The sequence below is a fragment of the Lolium rigidum genome, chromosome 1, assembly GCF_022539505.1.
Source record: "Lolium rigidum isolate FL_2022 chromosome 1, APGP_CSIRO_Lrig_0.1, whole genome shotgun sequence".
Taxonomy (NCBI): Eukaryota; Viridiplantae; Streptophyta; class Magnoliopsida; order Poales; family Poaceae; genus Lolium; species Lolium rigidum.
In genome coordinates this window covers 280115174-280135780 of record NC_061508.1, presented here as the reverse complement: position 1 = coordinate 280135780, position 20607 = coordinate 280115174, and the positions used below count along the sequence as shown (strand labels likewise).

Below are 20607 nucleotides of genomic sequence, written 5' to 3'. Positions count from 1 at the left end.
TTGAACTCTCAGAATCATTTACTTTTAGTCCTTATCCCGGTTGAGCCAGGCAAATATCTGCCACGGGTAGAAAAAAACTCAAGAAAACAGTGCAAGGGGCAGAGAGACAGGGCGATACTAATAGGCAAAGCAAGCGGTCCTTCATGTCGCAATGCGTCACCTGAATTTATAGAGGGGAAACCCGGGCAAGAGACTGGTTCTGGGACGCGGGATTTCAATTTTTCAAATTAAGATTTTGAGTTCCACATCTGAGCTAGTCTAGTTGAAAACCAATTTGGCTAGTTGACTATTTCTTCTTTCCACGCCAGCGATTTCCTCAACTCAATCGGAAAAGGTACGACAAGTGGACTATTCTGAAAGTTCAAGGTTCATTTTGGATATGTCCTTCCAAAATTAGCTAAAAATCATGGCACACCAGTCACCACAGGTTCAAAGTCAGTACAAAAATAGAAATAGAGAGGGACACGGGGGATAGCATGGGCACCCACCCCGACGCGAGAGATCCGTGAAACCGGCCACGGTAACCACGTCCACCCGTTCCGCCCTCCTTCCTCCTCTCTTTCTTTCTTTCTTTGGGTTTCGCTTCCGCTCCACTCCGCTCTCCTCGCCCATCCCGAGGCCACCCTCGATCGATCACCACCACCACCACCACCACCACCACCGCCACCACCGCCACCTGCTCGACGGATTGCGCTGCGGGAGGACGGACACCCATGGCGTCGATGCGGCCGCTCGACCCCTCGCTCGCCACGGCCACGGCCACCGCCGCGGCCGCCAGGCCGCGCCTCGTGCCCGCGCCCACCGCCGCGGGCGCGCTGCTCCGGCGAAGCGGCGCCCTCCTTCTGCGCGCACGGCGGCGCGGGTTCTCCTGCCGCGCGGGGCCCGCCGCCTCAGAGATGTATGTAATGCCCCGTTGCTTCTTACTGTATTATTATCTATTTCCTTGGGCGGGATACTGCTGTTCTGTAGGAGAGGCCTCTATTCCCTTCTTGCTGAGCAATGGTGATTGCAATCTGCAGAACCATTAAAAAAAGTTGATCCAGCGCTATGTAATAGCACAGCCAATGCAGTTCTATCTACGAATTGATCGCAGCAACACTAATGGCGGGGCAAGCATGTAGAGTAGCATATCTAATGGTAGCAAACCACAGAAAAATCAATCGCGCATCGATGCTAACCCGTAAGGGCAGGGGCCAATCAGACTAACAAACCAAGGAAAGCCAAGTGTTAGGGAATGCTGCAAACACACTTTATTATTATTAAAGGAAAGTGACGCGAACTTGATGGTAACTCAGGGGTGACCTTGACTTCATGTGGTGACAATGACATGACTCCCCCATTTACCTTCACATGCCCCTGCTCCCTTATCCCAGACCGCAACACATCATCAGATATTGGTACGTTGGCCTTTTCCCCGATAGTTGCAAGCAGCATACTATAACATTAGTAATGTATGTTTCCGGGGATGGGTACAGTTCCAGGCAAACTCGATCAGGCGAGAGATTCAGACATTCAGTATTTTGCAGATGACATGCAAAATATTTCCCATCCTATAAATATAGAGTTTTAGCTAAAAGCTAAATCTGATAGTACGTTGGATTCATGTTTAGTGCCATCCTGTCAGTCAGGTTACTCTTAATTTATTACCGTCGCCCTTTTTGCCACAGTGCTTATATATCTTTCTGGCATGAGAATCAAATGAAGTTGAAAAACTGAGACAGTTCATTGTAAAGAGTTCTTCACACAAATGCAGCTTTTCAGTTTACCCACTTCCATTTTCTGGACAATTTGATTATTACAGTTTATATATTTTACTATTTTCTACAGAACCAAGGACAAAAGCGGAGTAGACCCCTCAAAGCTGGATGTGGTGCTACTTCGGGTTTGTTTAGAGCACCAGGTTAAGTATGGTGAGCACGTTGGTATCATAGGATCGACGAAGGAGCTTGGGTCATGGAAGAAGCATGTTGAACTGGACTGGACACCAGATGGCTGGGTCAGCCAGCTTGAGCTCCCTGGGGAAACGCTTGTGGAGTTCAAGTTTGTTGTAGTTTTGAAAGGAGGGAAGGAGAAAACATGGGAGGGTGGTAACAACCGTGCTATTGAGCTGCCAAAAGACGGTGCATTTGATGTACTTTTCCACTGGGATAAGACAGAAGAGCCTTTAGATCTTTCGGGGACATCAAAGGTTGATAGAGTATCCAGATATGTTGTTCCAGAAAAGGCTGGAGATGCTTCAGTGGCCGAGAATGGTGATTCAGCATTTGGTGGGCAGTGGCAAGGTAGCGAAGCTGTTTTCATGAGGTCAAATGAGCATGGGAGTAAGTCAACTGACAGGAGGTGGGATACGGCTGGGCTTGGTGGAATGGCACTGAAATTGGTGGAGGGTGATAAAGCATCTAGGAACTGGTGGAAGAAGGTAAGTTCTCTAGCATTTCCACCTTGTCGAGTAGGTCTAATGTTCCATGCTGTTATGTTATTTTCCTCTGTAAAAGTAAAACCTTAATGCTAAAATTTTAAATGTCCATGGTGGGACGTGTTACACGCGTATAGTGCTTTTAGGTCTGGAACATGTTTATGGTTTGTCTTGTGTGAATCGGCTGCCTATAAATTGATTTTCATATAGTTTTATACTCCCTCCGTTCCTAAAGTAGCTTCGCAACTTTTTCTAGATACGGATGAATCTATAGCTAAAACATGTCTATATACCTCCGTATCTAAATAAAGTTTGGAAGCTTTTGTAGGAACGGAGGGAGTAGTAAGTATTATCTAATATTTTGGTTACCAACATCTCCAACTACTTGAGATCAGGTGGAATCATATTTCTTTTATAGCTACAAAACCTTGCAGTAAGTATCTTAGGTTCTCAGACATTCGCATGTCATGCCAAGCACCATGAGCCTACTCAAGCACATTTTGTGCCACATATTTAGCTAGATTAATTGCCGGTACCATCGAGGTGCTCAAGTTAACAGTACCACTGCGGCAATGCCGAGAACAAGCTCACTCAGATGCACCATTTCAGCTTCCGTGCAACTTCGGCGATTTATTAGCCTTGAAAATACCTCACCCATCAGTATCCTTTGTTTTAAGTTGACGAACTAGAGATATAAACATGTAGTACCTCTTCATAATAAGATTAAATGTCCTTCAACATATCTACATGCAGCGCCCCTCCATATTCTCGAAAAAAAAGAGTAAATGCCCTCCATGGTGAAGAAACCACTTTAACTAGCTGCTGCTTTGAGGAGTAAAGAACCAAGTTCGATTTGAACCCAAGAGGAAGTCGTGGTAGCCTGACATTAAAGAGTAAGCAACACTATTAGTAAAATGATAGGCACTATTTAAAGTTCACACACTTCACATGGGAGTCACAGATTAAACTAAGCAATTGCCACACCATTGCTGCAGCTATCCATCAATGGTCAGATGGCCATTGTTGTAGTTGCTCCATTCCGACCAAGTTGATGCACCACTGATTAGGTGGTTATGACTTATGAGGTGCATTGGTCTATTAGGCCACTTCTAGCAGAAATTCAGAGAAGCAACTCCTTCCAGGCTAGCAGAACGCTACATATTCACAGGAGTTCTAATATTAAAGCACATCATCAAGCAAGATTGGCGTTGAAAATTCAGTCTAGGAGTCTTCTCATCAGATGTTTATGCTCATCATCAAGTCTATGTCCAACTAAGGACATCTCTGTATTCAACGTGGCTCCGTTCACGTTGCTGTCTGTAAAATGTGCTTAAAGTAATAAAATTCTGTTGTTCAAAAAAAAGTGCATTGGGTGGGGAAAAGCATGGAAACAACAAAAAGATGAAATTGGCTCATAAGGTCCCACGTTGGTCACTGTTATTTTTAGTATTTAACCTTCATTTATAGAATTAACAAAAAGGTAACAATCATGGGGTGATGCAGTCCCCACCTTGTAAGTTGGCATCTCTTTGAAAATACTACGTTTCATTGTAGTAACTTCTTTTAACAAGTTTTTTTTCCCTTGCAGTTGGAGCTTGTACGTGGACTCTTGTCAGAACCTGTTGATGATCAAAGTAGATTGGATGCCCTTATATGCTCTGCTATTTATTTAAAGGTTTCTCCAATTACCCTTTACTGTGCTATTTGTCACTGTGTTTCCTACCATTTTTTTTTCCTTTGTAGAAATGATCATCTGAAAACATATGATCTGCTATTTATTTAAAGGTTTCTCTGGTTGCACTTTAATATGCTATGTCAGTATAGATCATAGAAGTTTTAGTTTTCTTTTAAAATTGTAAACTGAAAACAGCAAGACTGTTTAGAAGTGCATTAATGTTTTTTAAAATTTCCCTCTATTGCAGTGGATTTATACAGGTCAAATATCGTGTTTCGAAGATGGTGGTCATTATCGACCCAACAAACATGCTGAGATATCGAGGCATATTTTCCGTGAACTTGAAAAGATGTACTACATAAAAGGCACATCACCTGAGGTTTGTGCAATCAGTTACAAATGTTTCATGGAGATCAGTATTTGACTACCTCTAATGCTGCATTTGACCACTGTGCCTTTAGCTAAGATAAACCAGTTCGACTTTCGTACTGTCAGTTTGGTACTGTGGCATATTGATTTTATGTGCAATCTAATGCTTTTTAAATCATCAATTATTCATCTTGGTAATGCGGTATACATTGGTGCAGGATGTGCTTGTGATTCGTAAGATTCATCCTTGTTTACCTTCATTTAAGGCGGAGTTTACTGCAGCTGTTCCTCTAACACGAATTCGTGATATTGCTCACCGGAATGACATCCCACATGATCTCAAGGTGATGCCCCCTTTCGAAAGCTTATCATAACTTCCCATATATTTTTTTGCTACTCACTTAATCTTCTACCATCAACAGCAAGAAATCAAGCATACTATACAAAACAAGCTACACCGTAGTGCTGGCCCTGAGGATCTTATTGCTACAGAAGCCATGCTTACCAGGATTACGAAGAATCCTGGAGAATACAACGAAGCATTTGTAGAACAGTTCAAAATATTCTATGGCGAACTAAAAGACTTCTTTAATGCTGGCAGGTTGTCTAACTCATTATTTCTCATATTTTATACTTCCAGAATATTGTTAAAAGAAACTAATGAAACTGTGACTCTCCGAAACTTATGTCATACTGAAAGACATAGTCACCAGATTCTATCCTTTTTTTTTTATTTCCTAGTTCCTGACTTATTGCCGTCAGAAGTACTAAATAGATGGAGAAGCCATTGCAGAAGACTTGTATGTGTAGAGGTCCTTATAGTACCTTATGGAACTATTTTTATTAGAAATGAAAAGGAACTGTCCAGAAACAAGAGAATAGCAAATCTCTTTAACTTATTCTAGCAATAAGAATTCCATATATTTACCAGGATACTTACAAAGTTATAAACGATCATTTAACATAAAGCAGTGTCATAGATTGGAACTAGTACAATATGTGATTATAGTTCAAACTATGTATTGAACATACTTCCTAAAAAAAACTTTTTGAGATACAAGAATCTAGAATAACAAATGTTACTTCGAAAATGTGTATAGATATGTAGGATGCATTGCTACTGTTCACTCAAGTTTGAAGCTAAAGAGACAATTCTGTGAATGATGTGAAAAGTGGCCCCTCTGCTGAGCATCAGATGTTATTCTATAGCAATGAGCAGCCCCTCAGATGATCATCAAAAGCTTTTCTGTGCAAATGATCAAATACGATTCATTTTAAATTATGATAATGTGACATGGTATTGGGTAATTCTGCAGCCTGTTTGAACAACTGGAATCCATCAAGGAATCTTTGAGTGAGTCTGGCCTGGAAGCACTGTCATCATTTGTGAAAACCAAAAAGGTCAGTGATCTGTTTTCTTGCTTTCATATCTCAATCTTTTATATACAAGATAGTACTCTGCAGGGTATACTCAAAGTTTTCAATTGTTTAGGCACTTTTGTGATCTGTTCACCTAATATAGACAAGGAAACACAGTTAAAATGTATATTTTTTCGAGAAAACGCAAAAGAATTTGCGTTTCATTTCGTTGAACAGGAAGAAAACATCAGGGGTACAACCTCCACAGGAGGGACACACACAACACACACACACACATCTGCATAAGGTCATTTCTTTATTTTCTCAATTGTATAGAAAGCATCTAGCTCCAGCTTGCTTTACTGGAGTTCATGAATGCTCTGCAGTTCTTGTGAATTTAAATACCCTCGTAAGATATGATGTTACGTATATCGGGATTTGATAATTACTGTGCTTACTAGCTACATGTTATGAAAGATCACTTGCCTACCAATTCAGTTGTAGGATGGACCCATTTCTTCAGTTGTCATGTGTAATTTGTTTTTATATCGCATTTTTTCAGAGCTTGGACGAAGTTGAAGATGTAAAAGTTTTGATGAAGACCTTGCAAGCATTATCATATTTGAGATCAGTTCTAATGAAGGGCCTTGAAAGTGGCCTTAGAAATGACGCGACTGATGCTGGTATAGCAATGCGACAAAAGGTTATTTGATCAAAACAGAACCCAGAGCTTTTATTCCATATTGGCTGCATACATTTTCAATTATAATTACTTTGTGAAGTTTTGCAGTGGCGCCTTTGTGAGATTGGTCTTGAGGACTACTCGTTTGTTTTGTTAAGCAGGTACTAATTAATTAGTTTAAACTGAATTTGTTTTTGCTTTAGAAAAAACTGTGATTTCCTGGAAAACATATCTTAGTTTCAGTGCAACATTATTGGTTTAGTATCTCATTGTTAGAGCAAATTACAGAACTACAACTGTGTCCCAATTTGAAGGACCTACAGGTTTAAGGAGCAATTTCACATCAGTGTAAAATAAAGGGCTATTTTATATCTTTGAACTACAAGTTATACAATTTATCGCCGACCATCCTGACGACTGTGGCCCTCACGCCACCTTATCTTTCCTTGCTCCCCAACTGCTCCACGAGCCACGTCATCAGGCCCATCACCCTGCCCATGCAAAAAGGTGCCCTGTGAAAGCACACCTACCATATGAGGAAGCATGGCTAGTTGGTGTTCCCATAGGGTTAAGGCAAAAAAATGTTTTGGAATTGCTGGTCCATAGCATGGAAAGCCAGCGGTGGAACCATTACCTGGGAATTACTTTCTGAATTCTGTCATTGCTACCCTGCATTCCAGCTTGAGGACGAGCTGTATTTCCAGGAGGTAGAAGAGTAGGATTTGATGTGGGTTTGTTACTGGGTATAACATATCGTCATCAGGTTATTGCACAAGGCACCACTGCAAAACTGCACAAGGAGAATTGGAGTGCGCAATACTTCAGGGGTGTGCTGGAGATTGAGTTGACTTATAGAAGTTAGTTCAGGATTTGTTAACTTGATTAACTACCATATCTCTAAGCTATATATGGTTGCCAGCGGCACCAACTTAAAGAGGTAGCCATCAGCTAATTTCTTAAGCAGGAGTTATTCAGAGCGCTTTTCATCAACCGTAGCTATCAGAGCCTAATTTTACGGCCAGGAACAAGCCCCGCCTTATCAGGACCGTGATACCTCGTGTACACCACCTCTTTATCCAGTGCGATCAAAGTCTGAGATCCACCTCCTTCCACAAACGCTATACTGCAGAAATAATATCAGCTAACAGTTTTGGATCATTTTAGTAAAGGTGGTACGTAACTGACACTGCATATAAATGTTTAGCTCACATATGGTGATACATATGCATTATTAGAAAGTTGTCAACTGCTATTAATTTATTTCTAAAGTTGTTTAAAGATAATTCATCTGGCTATGTTATCTTTCGAGTTGTCAAAATAAAGGATCTAGCAAAATAGACTTAGATTATTCTAATGGAGATACAGCGAGTTTATTTTATTTGCTCTGGTGCCTTAACAGATACATCAATGGTCTTGAAGCTTTAGGTGGATCAGCTTCGCTTGCACGGTGTGTGGCTCGAGATACAAGTGTATGGGACGATACCCTTGATGCCCTTATTATTGGCATCAACCAAGTTAGCTTTTCAGGTTGGAAGCCAGAGGAATGCACTGCAATAGGGAACGAGCTTCTTTCTTGGAAGCAAAAAGGTCTATCTGAAAGTGAAGGTGCTTTTTTCTACTTTAACATCTAGTGTGAATGTTTCATCCTTGTATCATTGTATGTTTTTGGTGCCCTGAAAGCATTTCGTGTCATTTATGTAGGCAGTGAAGATGGGAAGTATATTTGGGCACTGAGACTTAAAGCTACACTTGATAGAGCAAGGAGATTAACGGAAGAATATTCTGAAGCACTGCTTTCTATATTCCCTGAAAATGTCAAGGTGAGAATTTGCCCAGTGATTGTGTTCTCTTCCTATTGCTTGATGGATGAGAACTGCATGGTTGGTACCCATACTGGCAAGTCAGGCCACCTAATTAGAATGCTAGTCACAGCCAGGGTCTCCCCGGTGGGTGGTGGCACTGGGTGGTGGCTTACTTGTGTATACGGTCCACAGGCTGAGGCTGACAAGGTCGCCTTTCTGGCTGAGTTGCGTGATGTCCGCGGAGGCCACCCTGGACCTTGGGCCCTCTGCGGGGACTTCAACTTGATTTACCGGGATGAGGACAAAAATAATGGGAACCTCAACCGCAGGATGATGGGCAGATTCCGGCGCTTTCTGAATGATTGCGAGCTCAAAGAGATCTACCTGCACGGGCGACGCTACACTTGGTCCAACGAGAGGGAGACGCCCACCCTCGTCCGGCTTGATCGGGTGTTCGTCACGGTTGACTGGGAGGAGCTCCACTCCAGCTGCATGTTGCGTTGTCTGGCAACGGTGGTGGCTGACCACTGCCCACTCCTTCTTGACTGCACCACCAAGTGCACGGGGCGTAGGCGCTTCCAGTTTGAGCGCTTTTGGTTGAAGCTCGATGGGTTCGACGAGGCTGTGCGGAACGCCTGGGAGGTTATCGAAGGGGACCCCGATCCCTTTCGGCGGCTTACCGCCAAGCTTAAACGCACAGCACGCCGCTCGCGAGCCGGAGCGACAAGAAGGTAGGGTGTGTCAAACCGCAGTCGATGATAGCGCGGGAGGTGGTGTTGAGGCCGGATGTTGCCATGGAATCACGACGCTTGTCTCCGGATGAACGTCGACTCGTGGCCCACCTCAAACATGCTTACTCGGGTCCGGCCTCCCTCGAGCGCACTATGGCTCGAGCAACGGGCCAAGATTGCCCGGCTCAAGGAGGGGATGCCAACACGGCCTTCTTCCACCGACGATGCGGCGTACAGGCGCCGGAAAAATGTGATCCATAGCCTGCAGGTTGAAGGCGCGGTCATCTCCGACCATGCGGCCATGGCCGAAGCGGCTTTCTCGCACTTTGAGGGCTCCGCCGGGCACCTCGGTCGACGAGCTGCACTCGCCGGACCCGGATTTCCTGGGCACCCACTCGGAGGATCTATCCGAGCTCGAGGTAGCATTCACCGAGGACGAGGTTTGGGAGGTGGTTCGGCGACCGCCGACGGGCAAGGCGCCGGGACCGGACGGCTTCACGGCTGAGTTCTCCGCGAAATGTTGGAGCGTGGTCAAGGGTGATTTCATGGCTGCCTTTGACAAGATGTACACGATGTGTGGGCGCGGGTTCCGTGGTCTTAACCGAGCCCTTCTAACCCCGCTGCCTAAGCGCCACGATGCGGCCGCTTGGGTGACTACCGGCCGATCAGCCTTATCCACATCTTCGCCAAGCTGGTGGCGAAGACGTTAGCTACCCGCCTGGCCCCCCGGATGGATTCTTTGGTGGATCGCAACCAGTGCGCGTTCATTCGCAGACGGTGCATCCATGACAACTTTATGTTGGTCCAGCAGACTGCTAGATTCCTACATAGGGAAAAGCAGCCGAGAGTGATGCTCAAGTTGGATATCGCTCGCGCCTTCGACTCTGTTTCGTGGGGCTTCCTTCTGGAGATCCTGCGCAAACTAGGGTTCGGCCCTAGGTTTTGCGAGTTGGTGTCCATCCTGCTATCCACGGCGAGTACTAGGGTGTTGCTCAATGGTGAGCCAGGCCCCCCCATCTGGCATCGGAGGGGTCTGAGACAGGGAGACCCCCTGTCGCCATCACTGTTTGTTCTGGTGATGAACTCGCTCAACAAGCTCTTGGCGAAGGCCATCGAGCTGGGTGTCCTAAAGCGTCTTGCAAGACGAGACTTGATGACTTCGGTCTCCTTCTATGCGGACGACGTGGTGATCTTCTGCCACCCAGATGAGACGGAGCTGCGAGCTGTCCGTGGTATCCTGGAGCTCTTTGGGATGGCCTCAGGGCTGCATACCAACTTCGCCAAATGTTCGGTATCTCCGATCGGGTGCTCGGATGAGGAGGCTGCTGGCGCTGCTGAGCGCATGGGTTGTCAACTAGCGCCTTTCCCGGTGAAGTACCTTGGCATACCACTGTCTATCGAGAGGTTGACGGCTGCCTCTTTCCAGCCTCTGGCAGACCGGATTGCCGACAAACTTCCCACTTGGAAGGCGGCTTTGATGCCAAGGGCGGGGCGTCTGACGCTTATCCGCTCGGTGCTCGCCGCGATCCCGCTACACCAACTGTTGGTGTTGGGGGTCAACAAAACCACTCGAGCGAGTCAACAAAATCTCGCGGGGCTTCTCCGGGCCGGCGAGCCGATGCCAATGGCGGGCACTGCCACGTCAATTGGGCACGTGTCTGCCGACCCCTGAGGCTTGGGGGCCTCGGGATTCCGGACCTAGCTCGCACTGCTACCAGCCTAAGGGTGAGGTGGATATGGAGGATGCATACCGACCCCCTGCGACCTTGGCGCGGGCTGGACATGAACTTCTCGAAGACGGAATTGGATGCCTTCGCGGTCTCCACCACCATGGTGATCGGGAACGGGGAATCCGCCCTCTTCCGGGAAGACGAGATGGCTGGACGGCAAAGCCATGAAGGAGGTGGCGCCCGAGGTATATGCGGCCGGTACCAAAGCGCCGGAGAAAGGCGCGTACGGTCCGCCAAGCCCCGATGGACCGCACTTGGATCGCCGACATAGTAGGGGCACCGAGCGCTCCGGCTCTATGGCAGTACGTGCAGCTGTGGATCCGGCTCGGGGACACCCAACTCTCGGCGGACCCGGACAGGATGGTTTGGCGTTGGACGACGGATGGCCAGTACTCATCCGAGTTCTTGCTATGATGCCCTCTTCCAAGGGGCGATAGTTGCGGGCTTCGGAAGTTGAACTGGAAATCCCGGGCGCCGCCAAGGGTGAAATTCTTCTTGTGGCTGGCCTGTCTTGACAGGTGTTGGACGGGGAGCGATCGGCCGGACGGGGGTTACCGCATATCCCCAACCGCCCGCTCGCGACCAGTCCATGGAGACCATGCGCCATCTTCTCACAGGCTGCTCGTTCTCCGGGATGGTTTGGTTTGAGGTGCTGTCCTGGATCCGATCCACTTCAAGCCCTCCCATGGCTGAGGGCGACTTCGCGGAGTGGTGGTCCCCGGCGGTGCGGACCGCCCTCGCCGGCTACGCAAAGGCACGTCGTCGGTTATCATGCTTACGGCATGGTGGATATGGAAGCATCGAAACGCGGTGGTCTTCGACAACGTGCGGCCTTCGGTGACGACCCTATTCAACGACATCGTGACGGAAGCGCGGCTTTGGGCGGACGCGGGAGCCCGGGGTGTGCGCCTTCTACTCCCCTAGACTAGGTTTCCTTTTCTTGGGTCGAGTTGTACGGCGTGGTGTTCGTCCGTTTTTCGGGCTTGTACATATAACCTTCTTTTCTATCAATGCATCGAAACGCAAGGCTTTTGCGTTTTCGCGAAAAAAAAAAAAGTAATTTAGGTTAGGGATTTTTTTACCTCATGTAGCATTTGGTTTGTGGAACCACCCCACCATTGGATTGTTTATCCCTTGATTCTGCTGGGACTATCCTATTCCTTATTTTTATTATCAACTTGACTTGATGCTTATGGGAAATGAGGTGACACCATTCCACAAATGAAACAAAAGCACGGGCAAATGGTTGATCAATCAGAACATCATAAGTCTTGGATATACTATCTTGGGAAAAATTCGCTACTCCAAATGTTGGCCATCTTGGTTGTGTGCCTGTGGGATAAAACTTGTCTAGTTTTTGCCACTCCTGTTTTCCCTTTTGTTCAGTTTTTGCCGTTGACACTAGTATTTGTTAGTGTGATTGCTACTTCTTGCCAGTCTTTTCCAAAAGGAATGGCTCTCAAGAAGAGCGCACCTGACAGGCTCTGACCAAATCTTGGTGCTTCACCACAACACAAAAGTGGGCCTAGTATTACCATTTGAAGTAATAAGTTCTGTATCATCACAAATAGCACCTTACACATTTAAAAAACATATCCTTACTGGCATCTACAACTGCTGCCACACTTGAATTTTCTCATTATTTTTTGGCTATGTTTTGGACTGGAATCATATATATAGATGTCTGTTTCTGTAGGTCCTTGGGAAAGCCCTTGGAATACCAGAGAACAGTGTGAGAACATACACCGAGGCTGAAATTCGTGCTGGGTAATCCTTTTTCCTAGTGAACCACTGTAGTTTATTGTCACATATAATCTGGGTAATCCTAACTTTGTATATCCTTTCTAGTGTTATTTTTCAGGTCTCCAAACTTTGCACTGTACTTCTGAAAGCTGTTCGAGCAGTAATTGGATTGTCCGGCTGGGATGTTCTTGTTCCTGGAGAGACCCATGGAGCTTTGATACAGGTATCTTCTGAAACAATGCAGGAAAGCAGAATGAGTCTTGTGATGAACTTCCTAATGTTTTGCTGCCATGTTAGCGAGATGTTGTCACTTATGAAAATTCTATCCTTTTGAAAAAAGATACTAGTTTCACTTTTAAGGCCTGTCCTGGTCACTGTCGCACAACAATTCTTATCTTGAAACTCCAGCAGGTAGTTATCCTATTGTTACATATTGTAATCCTTGTAATTTGAAGATGTCAATAGTGCTTTGAGCCAGCTTGATGTGAATACTGTAGCCTGATGCAATTTTAAGCCAGACATGTGCAAAGCCCTCTCGCAGGTGATCACTTGCTTTAGGCTACTGCACTCCCAATCAGCTTCACATGAGTTGCATGCATAAGGCACTATGTCATGAGCTGTGTGGAATGCCCAAGTTGTTCAACAGCATGCCTAGAACGGAAAAATAACCAGTGTCATTTGGATGAATATTTCATTATTTTAAAGGGCAGGCTGTATGCAAGTCAATTAAGTCCCAGTCAAGCCCTTCTACTGTAGTCACATTTTGCAAGGAAATAATATTTTCCTTTGGCATACAAGAAACTAGACAGTTTTCATTGATTTTCATTTTCGACATTGGCATGGAGAGATTTATCATATTTTATATTTGAAATTCTAAATGTCTTATGATTTAATTCTTTTTTTTTGCGAAAACTTATGATTTAATTCTAAGATCCAAAATAACATATGCATTTTTTTGTATTTGATACTTGTTTTTATGTTATGCATAATATATATATTTTTGATTTCATGAAAGATCATCTGTAATTTCTCGTAGACATGCCTCCTAGGAGGATTGTAAATCTTTTCAATGAAATGAAACGCAAAAGTCTTCATCGTTTTCACAAAAAATAGTTTCTCATAGACTTCATGTGTAATATAATTATGCTTAGGCCTGGGTCACGTGAGAAATATTGGTGTGTGCCCAGGCTACATGATTTTTTTGACATGACTCCAGGTCAGATACATGAATTCTATATGCGCTCAGTCTAAACTGAAATCTGGTCTGGCCTGGAGATTATGAACCAGGCTAAGAGATAAAAAGAATTGAGCTTTGGTAACTGGCCAAATTTAAATTTCGTTTTGAATTTGATCATTATAATTGTTTGGTAGAAAAAGGTTTTTTACTGGTAAAAAGCTCAGGAGAATTATCTTTACCGATTATGGAATCCTTACTATCCTTTCTAGTTGTATTACAGTCAAAACTCATGCTTCTGTTGCAATGGTTTGTTTACTTAGGTAGAAAGAATCATTCCTGGATCATTGTCTTCATCCATCAAAGGACCTGTGGTTCTACTTGTAAATAAGGCTGATGGAGATGAAGAGGTACTCTCGGAACATCAAATGCTTTGATTTACTGATCTTGTCTTGACAAATCACTCATATGGACAGGGTTTCTTCTTTATTTGACAGGTCAAAGCTGCTGGTGATAATATTGTGGGGGTTATTCTCCTACAAGAGTTACCTCACTTATCACATCTTGGTGTTAGAGCTCGTCAAGTTAGTCTTACTAAACCTATGTTCTTGTACTTTTACTGGTGCCAGTTCTGAAATATTGCAACTGCTGACATGTTTCCAGGAGAAAGTTGTATTTGTAACTTGTGAAGATGATGACAGAATTGCAGGTCTGAGGTTGCTCGAAGGAAAACATGTCAGGTTATGCTCTGTTTTCATATGCATGTCTTTTTGTGGCCTCTTGACAAGAATTTGATTGGTACCAGTATAGGTCCAGAATTTTATGTGCCTGTTGAAACTAGACAAGAATTCACTTTGATTTATTACAGGTTGGGAGCATCGTCCAATGATGTTGATTTGTCAGTAATTTCAGATGAGCATGTCAGTAGCATATCTTCAGAGCTGTCCAGTACACAGAAACCCTCAAATGAGTTCTCTTTACCACTGGCTACGGACAAGTCATCATACATATCTGAGGTTCTTCATCATTACTACACAGATGACAGAAATACATGTCTTATTTGTATTACATATTACACTAGATGTTGCTATGATCCTGCATAATTTTTTCAGTTGCTCCTACTTACATTTTTCTATTCTCAATGGGACATCATTGCAGCCAACTTCTGGAGAAAATGATAGTTCCAGTGTTCTTGAGCTTTCAGAGGCATCAATTGAATCATCTGGTGCTAAAGCTAAAGCTTGTGGAACTCTTTCTGTGCTAGCCTCACTGTCAAGCAAAGGTATCACTTTTTAGTAACATTCATTACAGTAATGCCTATGTTTGTTTCCCTGACATTCTTCTGAATGGAAACTAACTTCTGCAAGATAATAACTTCTTAGAGATTTATGAAGTAAAGTGCGTTATTTTAGAAATCATAGCATTTCGAAAAGAGATACTCCTAAATTTTCTTAGTGTCGAAGTGAAGATTCAGTCAAGCTGCTGGAACAGCTGGGCATGATACATTTCTGATTAATATCAGGGAAGCCAAAAAGTGTTGAAGAGAAATAGTAATGTAAACTGAATTTCACATTTTCAAATTCAACCAAAATACACCCTGGTATTTTGCTGCAAGTGACATTGTTCATGTGTGTAATTTGGTAGAATCTCGATACAACGATGGTAGATCATCTAATCATGTACCTTCTTCAATGAAATGTTTTCTCGAAAAAAAATCATGTACCTTCGAAATATACTAGTCATTTTATCTATACGTACAATTGGTATATAGTGCTAAATTGCTAGCCTTGGTATCTTGGGGTGGGCATCTTTTTATTCTGCTAAAGATTTGTTGAATGACAGAAACATAGTCATTATGGTCTCACATATCGTAACTCATGTAAGCTTAACTCCTTTGTATAAACATTTTATGATCTTATTATTTTTCTCTTTTATCATTGGTTAGTTTACAGCGATCAAGGAATTCCAGCGGCATTTCAAGTTCCTTGTGGTGCTGTGATTCCATTTGGATCAATGGAGGATGCACTCAAGAAAAGTGGATCACTGGAATCGTATACCAGCCTTCTAGAGAAGATCGAGACAGCTGAAATCGAAAATGGTGAACTCGATAGCTTATCATCTGAGCTACAATCAACAGTATCACTACTTTCACCATCTGAAGAAACCATTGAGTCTTTGAAAACAATCTTCTCCAAGGATGGTCGGCTAATTGTCAGATCTAGTGCCAATGTGGAGGATTTGGCTGGTATGTCAGCAGCTGGGCTCTACGAATCCATTCCTAACGTCAGTCTCTCGGACATAACTTCCTTTGGATCTGCGGTCGCACGGGTTTGGGCCTCACTATACACGAGGAGAGCCATCCTTAGCCGCCGAGTGGCTGGTGTGCCTCAGAGAGACGCCAAGATGGCTATTTTGGTCCAGGAAATGCTGGAGCCAGAACTATCGTTTGTGCTTCACACTGTCAGCCCCTCTGACCATGACACCAAGGTCGTCGAAGCCGAGGTTGCCCCTGGGCTTGGCGAAACACTAGCTGCAGGGACCCGTGGCACCCCATGGAGGCTCTCGTGCGACAAGTTTGACACCAGTGTCACCACTCTAGCCTTTGCGAATTTCAGCGAAGAGATGCTGGTGCTCAACTCTGGCCCCGCCGATGGGGAGGTGGTTCATCTGACCGTGGATTACAGCAAGAAGCCGTTGTCAGTTGACTCGACCTTCAGGAAACAGTTTGGTCAGCGCCTCGCCGCGATTGGCCAGTACCTGGAGCAGAAATTCGGCAGTGCCCAGGATGTGGAAGGTTGCATGGTCGGCGAAGATATCTACATAGTACAGAGCAGGCCACAACCACTGTAGAAGTGTTTTGCTTTCATGAGCGAAGTTTTGTTAGCTGAATAAAATTTGCTGAAAGTATTACGGTTTTTGTAATATCGCGTGGCAAAATAAAGTCCGGGTAAGAACTAAGAAGAGCCCTCTGGCGAAACTGAACAGGTCTGAATATTGCTTCGGGTTGTAATTAACTTTCGGGGTGTGGATTGTATCCACTGTAATCACATACAGCGTCCATGGTCTACACGAAAGAGCATCGAACTCTGGGAAAATACAGTTTTGTTTCTTTGATCTGCCGTCGCAGAATCTGTGTTTATTTTTTATTTTTGAGGCTGTTCAAATGAAAATGGAATATGTAACCAGTGTCAAGCAGATTGGACCAATACTTGGCAGCCTCCTGTTACCAACGTCATTTCTTTATCAAGAAAGTACATTGAACAGAGACTGGAATTGTATCTGAAAACAATAGTGAGCATGCCAGTTTTGGGTGCAATGTGCAACCAAAATCAAGCACGAAATTCGACCTAAACCGACGAGTCAAGTCAGTTTACTCTTGTACATCCTACGGTAATAAACCCAGGTTAAAACAACATGCATGTCCAGTAATTTTAAACACAGCCATGTCTCATCATTTCATCAATCTTAAAGCTCAGCGACTCCAGCAGTCAAAAAAGGCTCAGCGGTTCCAGTTTTTACAACATTGCGTAAATCTGGCTCAGCGGTTTCCAGTGTCTTCTTCGGGATGTCGAGGCGGTAGCTACGTCCTAAAGTCAGAATAAGATTCTTCCCGCTCCATGTTTGCTCCGTTGGTGCATCTAGCGCTGCTGGAGGGTACGTGAAGTTGTTTGTTGGTCGGTTTTCAAGTTCGTTGGTGTGTTTTCAGGCCACTTTCTTCCGATCATTACTGACAGTCCATCATGGCTTTAGCTCGATGAATTCCTATATGTCTGTTGCAACAAATTCTACTATGATAAACTTTGTTTGGCTTTGGTGATAGAGAGGGGAAGACGACGACGCACCTTCGGCTCACGCTGGTGATCGTCGTCGTTGCTAGGTGGTCTAAAGATCTAATTTCTATAACTTTTCAGCCTCTCTACACTATTGTTGATAATTTTCAATAGATTCGTGGAATTTTACAAAGAAAAAATAGAGCAAAGAACTGTACGAAGCTGCGTAGTGCCCATCTGACATCCGGGTCCCACCAACACCGCGCAGTCAACGGGCCATACTCGTCCCCTGCACCTGCACACGCGACCAAGCCAAGACGCGGGGCCAGCACTGACATGTGGGCTCCACAGCGCATGGCCTTCAGCTGACGGCTGGGCCCGAGAGGAAAGCCACGCCAGCTGACTTGCGGGCCCCACCGCGCCATCTTCTGGGTGTCACTTTACCCAATAGCAGATCCACCTCAATCCCAACCTCCCTCTCCTGCTACTCTGCACTCGCCGACACTCATGGCCCACCGCGCCACCGCCGCGCTCCTCCTCATCCTGCTCGCCGTCGCCGCCGCCTCCGCCGCCGCCGAGTCGGAGGTGGTGGTTCAGGCGCCGGAAACCACGAAAACGGCGAGGGAGCTGGCCGGGATGCTAGAGAGGCTCGAGGAGGTCGCGGACTCGCTCGCCAGGTCCGTCCGCGCGCTGGAATCCGCGCTCGCTAGATCCGCGGAGCCGGACCCCCCGCCGCCGCGGCAGCCCTTCTCCGCCGACGCCCCGGCGGCACCGGGAGCTCCGGACCAGCTGGCCCCGCAGCGGGTGGCCGTCACGAAGCGCCGGCCGGTCTGGTCCGAGCGGTTCAGCTTCGTGGCGGCGGTGCGGCTCGGGGACGGCGCGCACGCGGCGGCGCAGGCCGCGCTGCCCTACGAGGACGCCGACGGGCTCACCAAGTACTTCGCCGTGGGCGACTCCCTCGGCCGCGTCTTCGTCTTCTCCGCGGCGGGGGACGCGCTGCTCGAGCTCAGCGCCGGGGACTCCCCGGCGCCCCCCTCCCCGGTGACCGCCCTGCTCGCGTACCTCTCCCCGCGCCGCGCGGACTGCCTCCTCTTCGCGGGCCACGCGGACGGCTCCATCGCGGCGCACCGCCTCACGGAGTCCTCCCCGCACGGCGACGACTGGCTCACCCTCGCCCTCGCCGCCTCCTCCCGCGTCCTCGTGCGCGGCCTCGACGGCGCGCCCGTGCTGCACCTCGAGGCGCACCACGCGGGGCGGTCCCGCTACGTGCTCTCCAGCGACGCGGGCCGCCGCATCCGCGTCTTCACCGAGAACGGCACGCTCTACGGCACCGCCATCGCCGCCTCCACGCCGCTCGCCTTCGTCAAGCAGCGCCTGCTCTTCCTCACCGACGCCGGCGCCGCCTCCCTCGACCTCCGCTCCATGACCGTCCGCGAGACGCCCTGCGAGGGCCTTGCAGAAGCGCTCAATGGCTCCCGCCTCAAGTCATACTCCTTCGACCCCGCCGAACGCTTCAAGGCCTACGGCTTCACCGACGCCGGTGATCTCGTGCATGTCCTGCTGCTCGGCGATGTTGCCAACCTCAAGTGCCGGGTCCGGGCGGTGAAGAAGGCCGAGGTCGACAGCCCTGTTGCCATACAAACCATCAAAGGTTATCTCCTGGTGGCCAGCCAGGATAAGATCATGGTGTACAACACCTCCTCGCAGTACTACGGGAGGGTTGGCGCGCCCCGGCCGCTGTTCAACACTGCCATTAGGGATATCAAGTCCATGTTTGCGGGTTCTACCGCTGCGATGTCAGCCGTGATGCCATCTGGGAAGCCTCTTATCGCTGCGGACCGGGAAAAGCTTGTGATCCTGGGGCTTGGGGATGGTTACATTGGCATCTACCGGTCCAACTTCCCAGTGTACAAGCCAGAGAGCAATGCTGTTGTGTGGAGCGGCCCGGCCCTGCTTTTCCTCCTCTTCTTGATCGGCATCTGGCAAGTGTATGTGAAGAAGAAGGACTCGTTGGGGTGGACACCGGAGGAGACGTTCAACACCTCGGTATCTGCCCCTACAGGGAGCATTTTGAATCATCCAGCTAGCGAACGAGCGTTCGCGGATAGCACAACAAGAGCTGCTGATCGGAGCTATGCGGATGGCACGACAAGAGCCAGTGATAGAAGCTATGCGGATGCCACCACCAGATCTACCGACCGGGGCTACGCTGACACTACCAGGGCCGTGGACCTACGTGGTGGGGCGCTAAGAACTGCTCCGAGAAGGTATGTGTCCCCTACTAGATATGCAGGGGCATCCGGTATTCCATATCGACCTGTTTCGTCCGAGCCTGGGCTTAGAGCCACTCCGGAGCTGAAGTATAGAGGCCCAGGTATGGAGCCGCCTGGTTTCCCCAAGAAAAGAGACGCATTGTTCTTGAACAACCAACCTGTAGTAGATGATCATGCCGAATGAGGGTGTTGGTGGTTGGTGTAGACTGCCCCCCTAAATTTTGGTCTGGTTTTGAAGAATCCTCACCTAAGAGGGATGCCAGAGATACCAAGCCTGTTGTTGTAAGTTGTAAAACTTAAAATGTTTGTATTGTACGAGTAAATTATGACCAATTAAGATACGTTGGTGCAAATAGTGAAATAACACAAAAGACTGGGTTGCATCTGTGCAATTTTACACGGTCTATGTATAGCTCTAAGCCTCTAACCGCCCAACTCATATTTAATCTGCTCTTAAGCTTAAATGGTGTAAGGAAATTACTCTTTTAAGTCTCAGAGTTCATAATGAACTCCAGCTGTGCTGGGATGCGAATTGCTCTACTTCTGAACTGGATGTCTTACTGCACTGAAGAACTGCCTTGGCATTTTATCAAGGAACAACTACTAGTAGATTCAGTCAATTTCATTAGCATTCTAGTAGCCATAGGCTATATGTTATAAGATGAAGATGCAGGGTTGTCTTTTTTTGTTTTGTTTCGGGTACTTGCGATTACGACGTGATTCATACGCTTTAAAGTAAAAATCGCATCACGTGCTACATTTGAACTTCCATTTTCTGTCACTATCTAATCCATGTTCTATCTTTTCCGCGCCAATGTAAGGAGGATCATCTCAGTGTTTGATAGTGCCACATTACCAAATTTGTTGACGTTGACATGGGAAC

At 46.5% G+C, this 20607-nt stretch overlaps 2 protein-coding genes across 2 annotated transcripts; both read left to right on the top strand.

Moving 5' to 3' along the window:
• The first annotated feature begins 698 nt into the window (after nucleotides 1-698).
• Nucleotides 699-16795, top strand: LOC124694680 (phosphoglucan, water dikinase, chloroplastic-like). Its single transcript, XM_047227641.1, has 19 exons — nucleotides 699-898; nucleotides 1828-2419; nucleotides 4005-4091; nucleotides 4339-4470; nucleotides 4679-4804; nucleotides 4883-5061; nucleotides 5777-5861; nucleotides 6382-6522; nucleotides 6610-6662; nucleotides 7901-8106; nucleotides 8203-8321; nucleotides 12461-12531; nucleotides 12613-12730; nucleotides 14005-14091; nucleotides 14179-14265; nucleotides 14345-14421; nucleotides 14550-14697; nucleotides 14840-14963; nucleotides 15627-16795. Exons 1-19 carry the CDS (start codon nucleotides 714-716, stop codon nucleotides 16529-16531), a joined length of 3522 nt encoding a protein of 1173 aa, XP_047083597.1. The 5' UTR covers nucleotides 699-713; the 3' UTR covers nucleotides 16532-16795.
• A 1163-nt stretch (nucleotides 16796-17958) lies between these two features.
• LOC124683772 (uncharacterized membrane protein At1g75140-like) lies at nucleotides 17959-20143 on the top strand. The gene has a single exon (XM_047218225.1). The coding sequence runs from the start codon at nucleotides 17959-17961 to the stop codon at nucleotides 19906-19908; it is 1950 nt and encodes a 649-aa protein (XP_047074181.1). The 3' UTR covers nucleotides 19909-20143.
• The last annotated feature ends 464 nt before the right edge of the window (nucleotides 20144-20607 follow it).